The following is a 13,533-nucleotide window of genomic DNA, read 5'->3' on the forward strand; positions in this document are numbered from 1 at the left end:
CTATTATCGACATGACTAATCGACTGTCAAAACTTATCGATTGTTACCATGTAATTTTTGAAATCTTAGGACGGGATTCATGTCTTAAGTCTAGCTTCGAGCCGACTTGAGACTTACTTAACCAATGAAATAACAGCATTGACGTCTCAAGATCGTGCTTAAGCTGGAACTTGAATAAGATTCGACTATGAATTCCGGCCTTACATTTTTATTAATCAAGAGCTTAAGTCTCTGAATAATGTAGTAAATATGTTTTTATATCTTTCCCCTACACGTGAAGATCTCACAACTCGAATTTTATTAACAGAAATTCAAACCCCATTTAGCAGAGACTCAAACTACACAGTTAGCGGGGACTCATATCTTACCTAGCAAAGCTTCAAACTCAAATTAGCAAAGACTTATGAAAAAATAATGCATTAAAAAGACCAAGTAATATAGCATTTTCGACCGGCCTGGGTCAATCTCTCCGGGAGCGATTAATAACGTCACAAGGCCAATCACAGCCATTCTTCGAAAGAATGGAATAATTGTGATTGGTCTGCGCTAAAGGAAAAGAACCTGAGACAGGTTAACCCGGCCAGCTCCGGTCGAAAACACCAATAATATCATGAATTCTTTATGATTAAATTTTTTATACTCTATTAAAATATGCCACTTGAAAAATTTAATAAACAGAAAAACTTTTAAACAAAAATAATATTATATCTTTAATAAAGTGCTGTCGATATTCTAGTTTCATTTGAAACTTGCAATGGTCAAGGAATACAAAATGTATAGACGTGACACATTTCTTTCTAACCGAAAGCAGCCATTTTCAATTATGAAATAGCGTCCTCGATGTCAAGTCTCAGCACGTACACAATTCCATGTATCTTATCTCTTTGGTAATCGCATTTTGGTTATTTAAATGATAAGAAAGCTTCGCGTGAAAATTTGAAAAGTGAAGAGCCGTAAAAAAGTGAAGTGAAAAATAGCGACAATTATATCATTTTCTTGTAAGAATTTTAGTGAAGAGAGAAAGAGAGAGAGAGAGAGAGAGGGGGGGAAAAAAAGATTGTTACAAAGTGTATTCTTGAAATTGCACGTAAAACATGCAGCAGGAATTTTATACTTCTTGTATCAAAATAAATGGGATACCTCTTCTTCCGCCACTGGTAAATATTTCTTAACCAATGCTGCTTTGTTACCTCTGTTGTAGAGAATAGCTTTATATCAACATCACACTTTTCAGATGACCAACACAATCAAAGAAGAAATGAGACATTACAGATCTCTGGCAATCAAAGTGGAGGAGAACTTGAGAGACAGACGGCTCTTGAGACACATTATTTGGAATAAATGCGTGCAGGCTGATGTAACAGGACCAGTAGATAAATTAAGGAGTATTAGATACAGTTCGGACAGCGATGTGTCCAGCCGTGACGTTGCGAGTGATACCAACAACAGTGACTCATATTCCAGAATGACTATGGTCGAACCGACGTCACGAGTTGCTGGAGAACCCATGGACAACCACGACATTCAGTCCTTCATATCAGATGTACACACAACAGATTCACAACTCGAAGTTTGTGTAACAAACGAATTTACTGTTAACGATTCAAAACCTATAGCTGCTGCAACTGATCAGGATAAATATATCGATGCGATAGAGGCTGTATCGACGCCAAACGAAAATGTAACATTGCCGGAGAATTGGAAGCCCGAGATACCCAAAACACTGGATATAGTTCCAATATCATTAAGTAACGACGAGGAGGATATCTCTTCTTCTATAGGCATTTCCAAAGAAACCAAAAATCCACCAAAGCTGTCGCGTCAAGGTTCTTACGTGCTGGAAACGCCGAGTCCTGTGCTGCTCGCTCATATGCATGCAGAATTGACTGACGAAAATTATACTCCCACGCCTACCACTGATTACAAATCGCAACGAAAACAATGGAGCATTGCGCAGTCTAAAGTAGAGTGGGAAAATAAACGATTTATCGCGGAAGACACTGAAGCTCTAAGTAAATTGAGAAGCACAGAGAAAAGGTCAACTTTCGAGGATGGAGAACCTGAGGTTTCGACAGAGCCATATCAAGAAAATAAACCTATTAGTGGCACTAACACGATAGTCGAAGAAGCTGGATATAGATTAGATGCCACGCCAACTAAACATAATCGTAGACCTAGTACAGATTTTAAGAAGCACAATCCCATAGAGAAGTTAGAGAAAGATACCGGTGTATTAAATTTATTGAATAGAGAGTACACTGAAGACGCGAATAGTCCTAAAAGTCAGTTGTCTCGCATAAACGAGAAACATCACGGTAAAGAGGAGGATCCAGCGAGGAGAACAGAATCTCGCAAATCAAATGGTAAAACGAAGTCTTCCACCCCTGACAAGCTCTTGATGATTTACAAAGAGATCGAGGAGATGCACAAGAAGCAAATGACGGAGCTGATATACCGTCAGCGAAAGGAACAGTCGCTGCTACAGGCGGAATTCCAAAAGCAGCAGATGCTCCTGTTAGCCGAGATACGAAAGTGCGCTTCCGGAACACCACGTCAGGCGAACTCGTCGAATGTCGCATTAAATCGGTCGTTGTCGAATAACGAAACGGGATCGGCGAGTCGCGAATCAAACGTAAACTCTCCCGGTAATATATACGCGGAAACGCATCGCAATATTAAATTATCGCCGTTGTCGAACCGAGTGATCGTATGTCCGCTGGATTATCTTCCCTCGAGAAATTTATATCTACTTAAACATCCCCTTACCGCGGACAATTCCCCGGCGACTCTCGATTACGATTTTACGAAAAAAGTGAGTTTATCCGAAAACACATATAACAATAACAATAATAATAATTACTATAATAACAATAATGACAGTAATAACGGTAATAATGACGATAACAGCAGTTGCGAGTCGCGCGATCTTATCGCATGTAAGAATTCCAATGTGAGTCGGCAGTTATTTCCTTTAGACAGTAATACTACCCACGTACCGGTTCTAGACAACACGGCATACCTCGAGAAACACGTGAGTACAAAATGCAATTTTTACATTACAATCACCTATAACATATTGCTGTTGTTGCGAATGATATTAAAATAACGTTGCCACGTAGGTACAGGCGGTGAATATTATCAACGCTTACGCACGTGGCTACTTAGTGCGCAGATTAATGCATACCGAACGCGTTATCACGCTAAAGAGGACGTACAAGGAGGCGTTGCAGTGTATGCTTAAGTTACACGTTGATGCGCCCTTAAACTTGGCGGAAGTGGACTTCCTTCATCGTCTCCAGTTGCAGGTAATTACTCGTTTCCCTTGTAATAAAATTATTTTGTTACTTTTATAGTTGGAAATGTTTGGCATTTGTAAAAACGTAATAATTTAAAGATTTAATGTTTTCCAGTGCGACGCAGCTTCCATGAATATAGTAGAATTATTCGCCCAGTCCCCGGCGAAGAGAATGAAAGTAATCGCGCAGGATCGCGAAATTAAGGAATCTCGAACAGAACGGCCTACCTCGGCTCGATCGTACTCATTCGCTACTCAGAAGACTCTAGCCAGAAAGAACTTCAAGGAATTCGAATCCACGTAATAGCTTTTATAATTTTTTAATACGAATTTAATATAATAATAGTTGCATCGAGTTTCGTCTGCTTCGTATTGTACAATCATTAAGATATACCTTTGTTATTGTTTAGAATGGCCAAGTATCAGCGACCGTTGGTCGTTAAAAGAAATTTAATTAGATCCAGATGCCAATCGTGGACTTCGGATATGAGAGACAGACTTATGTCACCGAATGCAATGCGTAAGCTCTTTACACTTGCTTTCGTCACGTACTTAATTTTCCGTAAATGGACGCACTCGAGAGAGAAATATATTTTCAAATTGCAGATCAAGGTATCAGGCGAAGTACGAGCACGGGAGCTGTACGAAAGCCGTGGCGATGACGAGATAAAGTGCCTTACGACGTTGATTGAGCGACACGTCAATTTTCCTGTTGAAAAGCAGAGTCCGAAAGTTATATTATTTTGGAACGTCTCACGTTAGCTATTCCTGCCTTCAAGAAAACGCACTCGTGTCTGGGCTTTTCTGATAAATTTATTTTGTATTACTATCGCATTTCTTGACTGAGACACGATACTTGTCTGTGATACATGTATATCCAACATATATCCTTCCTATTTTCGAATGATTGAAATTAAAGCGGAGATTATTTACATAAAGATTTACCACATAAGAAATATACAGGCAATAAATTGATTTTATTGTCATAGGAGATTAATTATAAGGGGACTGCCCTCTCCATAATAAAGAATGCTGCTTTTTTAAATATTGAATCGTGTGCTGTAATAAATATTAGAAAGCTGTTTTCTTTTTACGCGTCATCCCCTACGCGCTGCGACTCGTTCGAATGTATCTCGCGCTCTTGGCTATATAGAGTGTCATATCGTCAATTCTCATTGGACCGTGTCGCGATTTTTAAAGGAAGAAAAATCTCGCGTTCGTCCCGGCCATTCTTCCTCGTTATCCGCGGAGTATCTCTGTTCTCGCGATGAGACAGTTTGAGGATTACTCGACGTCGAACAGGCGGGTGGCGGCCGGACTTGCGCGTACCGAGTATTATTCTCGCCGGAGTTAGGCCCCTGCGGGCTTCCGTTCGCCGTTCCGCAGCAGAAAGCGGAATCCGAGTCTGCGCTATACCGCGCAGAGGCGTGTCCTCCAACTTGCACGTTCGTATTACACTCGGTACAACGTACAGTAGCAGCTAGCAGCCTTTACTCGTCCACGGTCTTTCGCGGTGGAACGGCGAGTGCGCGCGCGAAAATTCACACCTCGAGAAAGAGCGAAAAGGAAAGGAAGAGGCGAGAACGAGGGTAGCTCCTGCGCGGCGGACCCGCCGCCGATCGGGCGACATTGAGGGAAGAAGAGCGCGCGGTCTTCTTCGTGGAAGATGTAACGATTTCCACGGGATTTTTCTCTCGCGAGGAAGGGAGGAGAAAACGGCGCGCCGACGGGATAGAAGAGGCGAGGAGCCCGCTAGCAGCGATCGCCAGCGATTTTCTTATTTGAAAGGGAGGGACGCTTCGCCATCGAGAGGGAAGTTGATGGCGTGAGGCGTCATCGGCGCGCGGACGCGGACTCGCCCGTTTTCTTCACGGAGGAGAGAAAGAGAGAGAGAGCCGAGGCTCACCGACAGCCAGGTAATTGCAGCTTTTCGCAGCTCGGCGCTTTCGATCGGCTTAAGAGGAGACTGCTATCGTCACCTGCGACACCAATTTTTTTTTCTTTATCTATTTGTTTATTTACTTATTTTATTTCTTTCCGTTAGTCAGTTAGTTTTGCTCGAGACACGCAGGGAGAAGAGGCACGTCCTTTCTTCTCGATGGACGAGATGGAGATTGAAACGGGGGCGCGCATCCCGATACTCGTCGTGTACCTCCTCGCGTCGTCGGGGGTTGCACAGTGCAAAGTTCCTCGTTCCAAAACACGGAGGAGAACCGCGAGCGCGCGCGCGCGCGCGCGCGTCTAGTTTTACATCGCGTTTTCATCCGCGATAATTCTATTCCGAGAGATGGATCGCGGACAGCTCGCAGCACGCGGTACAGCCGCAGGCAGCCACGATATTTTAGTCTCCGTATGGCGTGCGTAGCGCGGCGGCGGCGGCCGCCACCGCAGCGCCCGTACGCAATTTCCTTTCGCGTTTCTCCACACCACTGCCGCTCCCGCGTCGACCTTCTCCCCCTTTTTTTCTTCCCCCGCGTTACGCGATATTTATAGAAGAGATACGTCGCGGAGGCTCGACGGCGAAGAGGCGGAAGGATTATCCGCGGTTCCTCGCTCTTGACAATCCCCTAAATCCTCCGTCGTCGTCTCCGCTCCGCTTTCCAGCGAGGAGAGCAGCGGCGGCTCGCAACACGGTTTATCATCGATCGCGCACACCGTTTCGCCCGGCGTTATTACACGCGTGTAGATGTGTTCGTGGTCTGGCAACAGGTTACCTGACGGAACGAAAACGCGATCGCCGTAATGACAGACATTACGCGCGCGACGGGGCGGGAGATCGTTTGCAGGAAAATGCGAGATGCGGCGGTCGTCGTCGGATAATAATTGATTGTCGACGATACGTAATTGGTTTTGGACCGGATTCCACGTTCCACGCTGCGAATCTCGGCCGCGTTTATTTTCGTATCGTTATCGTTGGGGAGACGCGCGACCCCCGTTTTATTTTTTTTCCCCCTCTCACATTAGAGCAGGAAGAGGTCAGTCTTCTATTGACAGATAGCCTGTTTTTTTTTTTTTTTTTTTTTAATGGCTAAGAAAAGGCTGACTCCGGATGGAGAAGCTCGGCTTTTCCAATGAGCACGCGACGCGACGTACGCGACGCGCGACGCTCCAACGCCTTCTTTGTGCAAACGTAAACACGGATCGGTCGATGACTGCGGGGAATAGGCTGTCCATCGCGTCGTAAGGACCGACTGATTCTTTGCAGCAGCAAAGACGACAAATGTATCGTGATTCGCGATCGTACGGGGATACACTCGGAATTCTCGCCAGCGCAGATTCCGCGAATTATTCGCGTCACTCACCACGTTTGAGGTCACGTCGCCTGTCATGTATCCTGTATATTTGCGGAAAACCGAGTCCGTTTTGGCAAGACCGTGAATCACGATCTTGCGGATTTAAACGGGAGAATATCGCTCGGCGTGTATATACGTGTGTCAGTCGCTGTCACTGCCGCGCGTATGTTTTCATTACAAATCCGACGTCGAGAGACGAGTTTCGCCGCGTCTGGCAATCGGAGCCGAAAGCCCCGCATTTGGCATCGCGCCAGACGCGACAACAATAAACAGAACGCGATAATATCGCGAAATGGCAAGTCCGCTTCGGCAAGCGAATTTGAGTCGCGGGCAATTTTTCCTCTCTCTCTTTCTCTCTCAAGGAATTGCGAATCACGTTGGGCGAGGCGAAGAGGGTGTTAATGGATGTTAAACGCGATGCAAAAGTGCGTAATTAGAACGCTGGGGAGTGTTCCGTCCTACGGACGGAAGAGCCCTTGGGGACGAGGGTCTCCGGGGATCGGAGGGTGCGCGCGGAAGAGTGTCACCTTCTAATTAACGTAATATTCCGGCTTCATCCGCGTGAATCAGATACGCCGAGAGTATATCACTTCGTGAAACTTTCCGCGATTTGCGGAGCAAGTCGCTTAATTCTACGGCTTAACCACCGCGCGTCGACTAATCCACCCCCCACCCCACCGTTTACTTTTCTCTCCACTTTGCGTCGATATATCTGTTTGCCTAACACTTTGCGCGACTCTCATCCTTATTCTGTTATTACGGAGCCTGCCTCCCTTGTGGACAATGACAAATATACATTTCCTTCCCTCCCCTTCCTTTTTGCGTTTCCTCTTCGTCCTCCGTTCTCTTTGCTCCCCTTTCCTTCTGCATCGCGAGTGTCCGTGTTCTTTCCTTTCCTTTGCGTGTCGCAAAAGAAAAAAAAAAGGAAGAAGAAGAAGAAACCGGTCGATTCGTCGTAAGGGACGAACGGAGGGACGAGAGGAGAGGTCACGGGAAATTAACACGCCTCGCCTTAATTTTCACCCTTTTTTTTCCCCCGGAGGGTGATGGTAGTGGCGATGGTAGCGGCGACGACGGCGGGGTGCGAGGCGTGTTCCTCGTGGCGTGGGCTTTCTCGCAGCACACATGCGTGGCTCACACGATGTATGTACATAGTGCACACACCGCCGCCACCGCCGCCACCGCCGCCGCCGCCGCCGCCGCCGCCGCCGCCGCCGCTATCTCGTGTCCTCGTGTGTACTTCGCGTTTGCGTTCTGCAAGGGGTATGGGGGATGGTATTATTGATCGTGGGGCAGGAAACGCTTTCGCGGCGCGGCGCATTGTGATCGTAAAACGAAGGAGCATCCGCGGAGTCACCCTTGAAATCTTTCCCCGAAATATACGGGGGATGCGTCGTGGATCGATCCTCGCTCTTCGGGTCATCGATATCGATCCCGCGATGGCATTTCAATAACAACGCGGGCTAACTCCCCGCATCTGCTAAATTGTCGACTTCCACACGCTGCCGACCGCCTCATTTCTTCTCGCGGAAGACGCAGAGAGATTCGTTCCGTAAAAAGCGGCGATATGAAATAACAGGGTTTCGTCCTAACGATTTCCTTGCCCGCTTCTTCGCGTAACTCACCGCGGTCTTACGAGCCGGATATCCTGTCAAAGGGCATGCTCTACAAAGAGTGTCCTGAGTATTCGCTACATCGCTCGCGCGACATGCCCTTTTACGTGAAGAACGTGTCCCATTACGCGTATAAATAAAGCACGCATATGATACAGACGTGGGCATTCATTTCGCGCGAGGGAAAGAAAAAGAGAGAGAGAGAGAGAGAGAGAGAGAGAGAGAGAGAGAGAGAGAGAGAGAGAAGTACGTAGAGCCTCGAGTATTGGACTTTGAGCACTACACTGGAATCGATTTCCGCGAGTATCTTCTTCGACGGTACGACGCCAAGTTTTGTCGTCTCGCGTGACATAAAAGTTTTCTCCATCGTCTTGATGCCGATCACGTACCATCTTTCGTCGACTTGCTCGCTCTTCTCCGCCGCGCGCCGCCGCTTCCTTCTCGATGTCCCGCGAGAAAACGCTCGACTTTCCGCTGTTATGTACTTTCGTACATCTGTGATCGATGAGACCTCGAAGGGAACGATGAGTAACTACGTGGTATCGGGATATGCTCTTTCGCAGGTTTTATTTTTTTAAGAAGGGACATAATTTTGCAAAGTTGTCTCCGTTAATCATCTCGTTAAACGGAGTGCCTCATTTTATGCGATTACGCGAACATCTGATGGCGATCAGACTATAATGTTATCGTACGTTTCGTTCTTAAAATAGAAATTACTGCAAATTGCTTTTTCTCCGCTGAATGGTTCGTTTCGCATATGAATTATGTATGCATCTACGTCTTTGATGACGAAACTATTATTTTTTTAAAATAGCTCATTAAAATAGGAGAGCTTTAAGACTCTCGACTACCTTCTGGGAAACGAGAGGATAGGAAAGAGGGGGGGCGGAAAGAGCAGTAGATGCGATTATGAAATAGTGCAAGAAGCTATAACGAGCTATCCGTCCGTATCACTTGCAAGCTGTGTATCATTGGATATATGGTATGTACGTTGACGATAGCTTGCGATATACGTAGAAATGGCTGTGCGCTTTCCTTCGATACGCGCCAAATGAGAGAGAGCAGCCGGTCGACAAAGGTCCTTAAGAGGGAGGAGACACGTAATACGCGTGTGTCCTCGGAGGAGGACCGAGAGGACCGAGAGAAATGCGCACGTCCGTCGGTCGTCGATCGCTTTGACGCGCGCGATTCCATCGCAGTGCATCCTGTAAAACCCTGTAAATAGATCCCGTAGGCCTTTAGATGAATTTAGAAATAGAGCCAATTAGTCAGTGCTGAGACGCGCGAGTTCGCCAGAGCAGAAACTAAAGGGGACTGATGATGATCGAGAGAGCTAAATGAGAATGCAATTAGAGACAATTAGAGAGACGCACTCGTTGAAACCCTCGGCATGAATTTTCTTCCGCCGCGCGTAGTGCCGCCAGTAGTAGTGGGGTGTCGATTGTTCGATTGATTAATTGCAATAATATGTACGCGATAGTATGCGCCGCGTATTCAATCGCTCGGCCACATTGCGAGCGAGCGAGCAGGCACGTGTAGATGTAGGACTTTATCGACACTTGCCATGCTTCACGAACAATAATGTAATTCACGAATGAAACTGATCTGGCATTTTGTTTCCTTCTGGCTTTTCGATCGATCGCGACGATCGCCACCGACCGGGATGGCGTGCGTTTCTCGTCGTAGAAAAAGGAGAGAGAGGGGGGGGGAGAGAGAGAGAGAGAGAGAAAGAGAAGGGGTAAAAAAATAGTCCGCCGACTAGCCAAAGGGATTGACTGAGCCAAAGGGTTTTGTCTTTCCGGTGTTGCAGGATGCACGCGGTTGGATTGCACTCGGCGCTGGCCATCAAGCGTCAGCGAATGCGCCGGGACGAGCAACGTCGCGCGCGCGAGCGTCGTTATAGCGCACAATCGGGCGAAAGCGGCCTGACGTCGCCTAGGGCCTCGACCGGATCGCTCAACCACCACGGCAGGCATCACAAGGGCACGCATGGCGGGGCGCGCACAGCCGGCCAGGGCATGCTGGACACCAAGGTGGTCACCTCAATCGGGATGCTGCACATCGGCGTGGTCTTTCTGGTGCTGGGCGCCTTCCTGCTGATGAGCGGCCTGCTACCGGGTGACCTCGCTCACTGGGGCACCAAGGCGTCCGGCGGCTGGTGGAACGAGCTCGTCGCTGTCGGCCTCTTCGCGATCCTCGTCGGCGTCTTCCTCATCGTCCTGAATCGCGTGATCGCCAAGAAGGAGGAGGACGATCTCGAGGAGTACGTTCAACGGCAGCTCACCAGGTCCCGATCCGGCCATCGATTGGAGCGGGACGTCGAGACCGGCGGGCTGACTACTCGCCACGCCAGACGAGCCAAGCAGATGCGACAGGTCTCGTCAGACGTCTCCCTTGACAGTAAGGGCAATGGCAAGCTCGACGGTAACGGTGGTTCGCCGCCACGAAGCCCGCCGCCCGCGTACACGCCGCAGATCTCCGTCAACGATGACAATCAGACGCCGGTTGTCCAATCGGCGCTCTATCTCGAGCAGATCACCGAGGAGGAGATTATCAGCGATCGCGTCGAGACCTCGACCACCACTAGCCTCAGTCCAGGCTCTCCCAGCGAGACCCGGGAGCTGCTGCAGAACGCCCGATACTCGAAGCAGAATGGAAACCCCCAGCAGGTTCATCGGCCACTTTACGTCTCGAAAATCTAAACGGTAGGATCGTAAAAGATAGAGAGAGGGAGGGAGAGAGAGAGAAAGAGGAGCAAAGCGGACAACCGGATTACGCGCGAAACAGTCCGCTCTTTTTATCTGGGATTCGTATCCAGGCGTCTTCCGACACCGGCAGTATTCTTCTCGGACTGAATTTCCGTACATACATATTCCCGCGTCGCGACTTCAATGGTTACAATGAAATTGCGAGAGAACGCGACGCTGTAAAATACGAATACTATTCGATACCAACGGCAGACTTGGGAAGACTTGTATTGGGAATCCTCACGTGGATTAAGCGGCGACTTTTGCGCGGCGCCGACGGTCCTCGTATTTACGAGCCAAGACGCGCGTCGTGCGTTATATCGTTTTTTTTTTTTTTCGAAGGCGGCTTGAAAAGCGCGAAATCGTTTCGATAATCATACGTACATAATCATAATCGTAATCGTAATCGTAAACACAAACGTATACACGTACGACACGCTCGACGGACGAAGTAGAAAGTTGAAGAATCGAATTTTCAAGGACCAAGAACACTACCCGTGAAGATTATATTGTAGAAAGAGGCACAACTTTGCGAAACAATTTTGCTGTTAAAATGCATATATATAATATATACTGGGAAGTATATTCGATAAATAATCGTTGGAAATAATCGTTTCTACTTGAAACAATCTATTAGGCGTATAAGCGACGGCGCATATTACGGTAGCATTTATTACCTTCTATACACTTTTTATTTATCTTGCATAAGTTCGATTCTCTCGATCAAGTCCGTGGCTACATATTGCGGACGCCTATTGAATTTGGATTCTGAAACTGCAAACTGTTAATTTGCTAATCAGATAGAAGTAGCCAAAGTTCTGGATTATGAATCGTAGAACAGGCGAGCCTCTATTTTTGCGATTCGTGGTACCTAATTCATAAACATTGAAATATGATTGTTTATTGTGACTATCTGATATTTGTGAATCAATATTTTTCGCTTAGGTGTAGATAAAGCCATAATTAGAAGCAAACGGCATTCTTACATACACTCGATTCTTCGTAAGTCAAATATTTTATTGTCTTCTTATTTACAATTAATTTTTGATTAAATTTTTTTATCATTGAATAAAAAAAGAATCTAAAAAGCCTGTTTCGAAATTTCGACAATTTTTAGTTGATATTGTAGAGGCAGGACATCCTTAACAATTTGCAATTCGCAATCCGAATCCAATCCGCTGTTCCAAACATCGAAACGCTTAAAGAAACGGATGTACACATTGATATCTAAATATTCTATAAAAATGCGATCGTTATTTATTCTCTTTAATCATTAATTGAGTACCCTTGTACCGTTCGAAGCGATTGATCTTGATTATTAAAAGATCACGAAAATCATAATTTCTCAACTATCGTTACATTTAATATTATCGCGCGTACAGCGTCAGAAATGAAAGAGTTATTTATATACACTAACGTACATACGATGCGAACCGAAGACGTAATCTCCGAAAGGATGGTTCGATGGCATTTACGACGACATTCCGAAATTTGATTTTGATATATTCTATAGCGCTAATATCTATCTTTAACTTTGAAAATATGATTGATATGTGCAACTATTCGTCCAGCGACTGTTGGCGCAGCAGTATTGTTAAGCTAGTTGATAATTTGTATAATAGGCTATATTCCTTTTTATAATATATTAAGCGTTTATTTACGCGTGAATACACACGTACTAGCTTTAATCGGTGAGATCCCGGGGACGAATGACGTTGCACGCAATTCTCTTATAGATATATAACTGTGTGTATACGTGTGTACGTTATTTCACTTGAATCAATGATTCGTTCGTTCGTTCTCGGATATCTCTCTTCAAAATGAAATATCGCTATGCTCGGGCGCTACTATTCTGTGATCCTAAGAAAAGACAAGTTATAATCGTCTTATACACATACACATACATACACACACATACATACATGCACATTTTACACGTTGGATGATTTTATTGAAAATGTTCTTTCGAGCGGGATTGTGGGCGCGCGCGCGCGCGCGTGTGCATTCTCTGATACGCATTATAACTGTATACTCACACACGCATGCCGCGTAATTACGTGCTCTTTTTATCGCCATCGTGGGGCACTCCAACTATTCCTTAATGGAACATTCTTACTGTATATTTAATTGTGCGTAATTACAATTTTTTACCTTTTGCAAATGTGTGAGAGAATGTGTGTGTGTGTGTGTGTGTGTACGCGAGAGAGAGAGAGAGAGAGAGAGAGAGAGAGAGAGAGAGAGAGAGAGAGAGACCCCATGAGAGTACAGATGCGAATAAAAAGGGCGAATTCATTACGATTAAATCGGAACCGGTTGTCGCGTGTAAATTGGAGACATATTGGGGCCGTCCTTAAAAGAAAAAGGAAAAGAAACCTGCGCAAGATCTTGTTGGAAGATCAAATAACCGCGAACAAGTTCCCAGGACGTTCAGGATTTACCCTTAAATCGACTCCGAATTAAACGTCGTGCAAAAGTGCCTTTGGTAATGTGAACATTCCGGTATTTCTTTGGTAATAATCTCGCCGAGTACGAGAGTATTCCCATCAAACTCCTCGCTCCCAGCCCCTCATACTTCCCTAGTCGTA

At 46.1% G+C, this 13,533-nt stretch overlaps 2 protein-coding genes across 2 annotated transcripts; both read left to right on the forward strand.

Moving 5' to 3' along the window:
* Positions 1–267: 267 nt before the first annotated feature.
* On the forward strand, positions 268–4,347 carry LOC105837339 (putative mediator of RNA polymerase II transcription subunit 24). Its single transcript, XM_012682022.3, has 6 exons — positions 268–1,157; positions 1,235–3,031; positions 3,120–3,305; positions 3,411–3,595; positions 3,706–3,815; positions 3,902–4,347. Exons 1-6 carry the CDS (start codon positions 1,095–1,097, stop codon positions 3,955–3,957), a joined length of 2,397 nt encoding a protein of 798 aa, XP_012537476.2. The 5' UTR covers positions 268–1,094; the 3' UTR covers positions 3,958–4,347.
* Positions 4,348–4,751: 404 nt separating this feature from the next.
* On the forward strand, positions 4,752–13,310 carry LOC105837335. Its single transcript, XM_012682018.3, has 2 exons — positions 4,752–5,211; positions 10,012–13,310. Exon 2 carries the CDS (start codon positions 10,013–10,015, stop codon positions 10,901–10,903), a length of 891 nt encoding a protein of 296 aa, XP_012537472.1. The 5' UTR covers positions 4,752–5,211; position 10,012; the 3' UTR covers positions 10,904–13,310.
* Positions 13,311–13,533: the final 223 nt, after the last annotated feature.

Source organism: Monomorium pharaonis, chromosome 9 (genome assembly GCF_013373865.1).
Source record: "Monomorium pharaonis isolate MP-MQ-018 chromosome 9, ASM1337386v2, whole genome shotgun sequence".
Lineage (NCBI taxonomy): Eukaryota > Metazoa > Arthropoda > Insecta > Hymenoptera > Formicidae > Monomorium > Monomorium pharaonis.

What these genes read in the sequence shown, in the direction of transcription:
- LOC105837335 (XM_012682018.3), top strand. Translation starts at nt 10,013, where the DNA reads ATGCACGCGGTTGGATTGCACTCGGCGCTGGCCATCAAGCGTCAGCGA.
- LOC105837339 (XM_012682022.3), top strand. Translation starts at nt 1,095, where the DNA reads ATGCAGCAGGAATTTTATACTTCTTGTATCAAAATAAATGGGATACCT. An exon ending in CGGCATACCTCGAGAAACAC is followed by an intron (nt 3,032 to 3,119) that starts GTGAGTACAAAA and finishes GTTGCCACGTAG; the next exon opens with GTACAGGCGGTGAATATTAT. An exon ending in TTCATCGTCTCCAGTTGCAG is followed by an intron (nt 3,306 to 3,410) that starts GTAATTACTCGT and finishes AATGTTTTCCAG; the next exon opens with TGCGACGCAGCTTCCATGAA.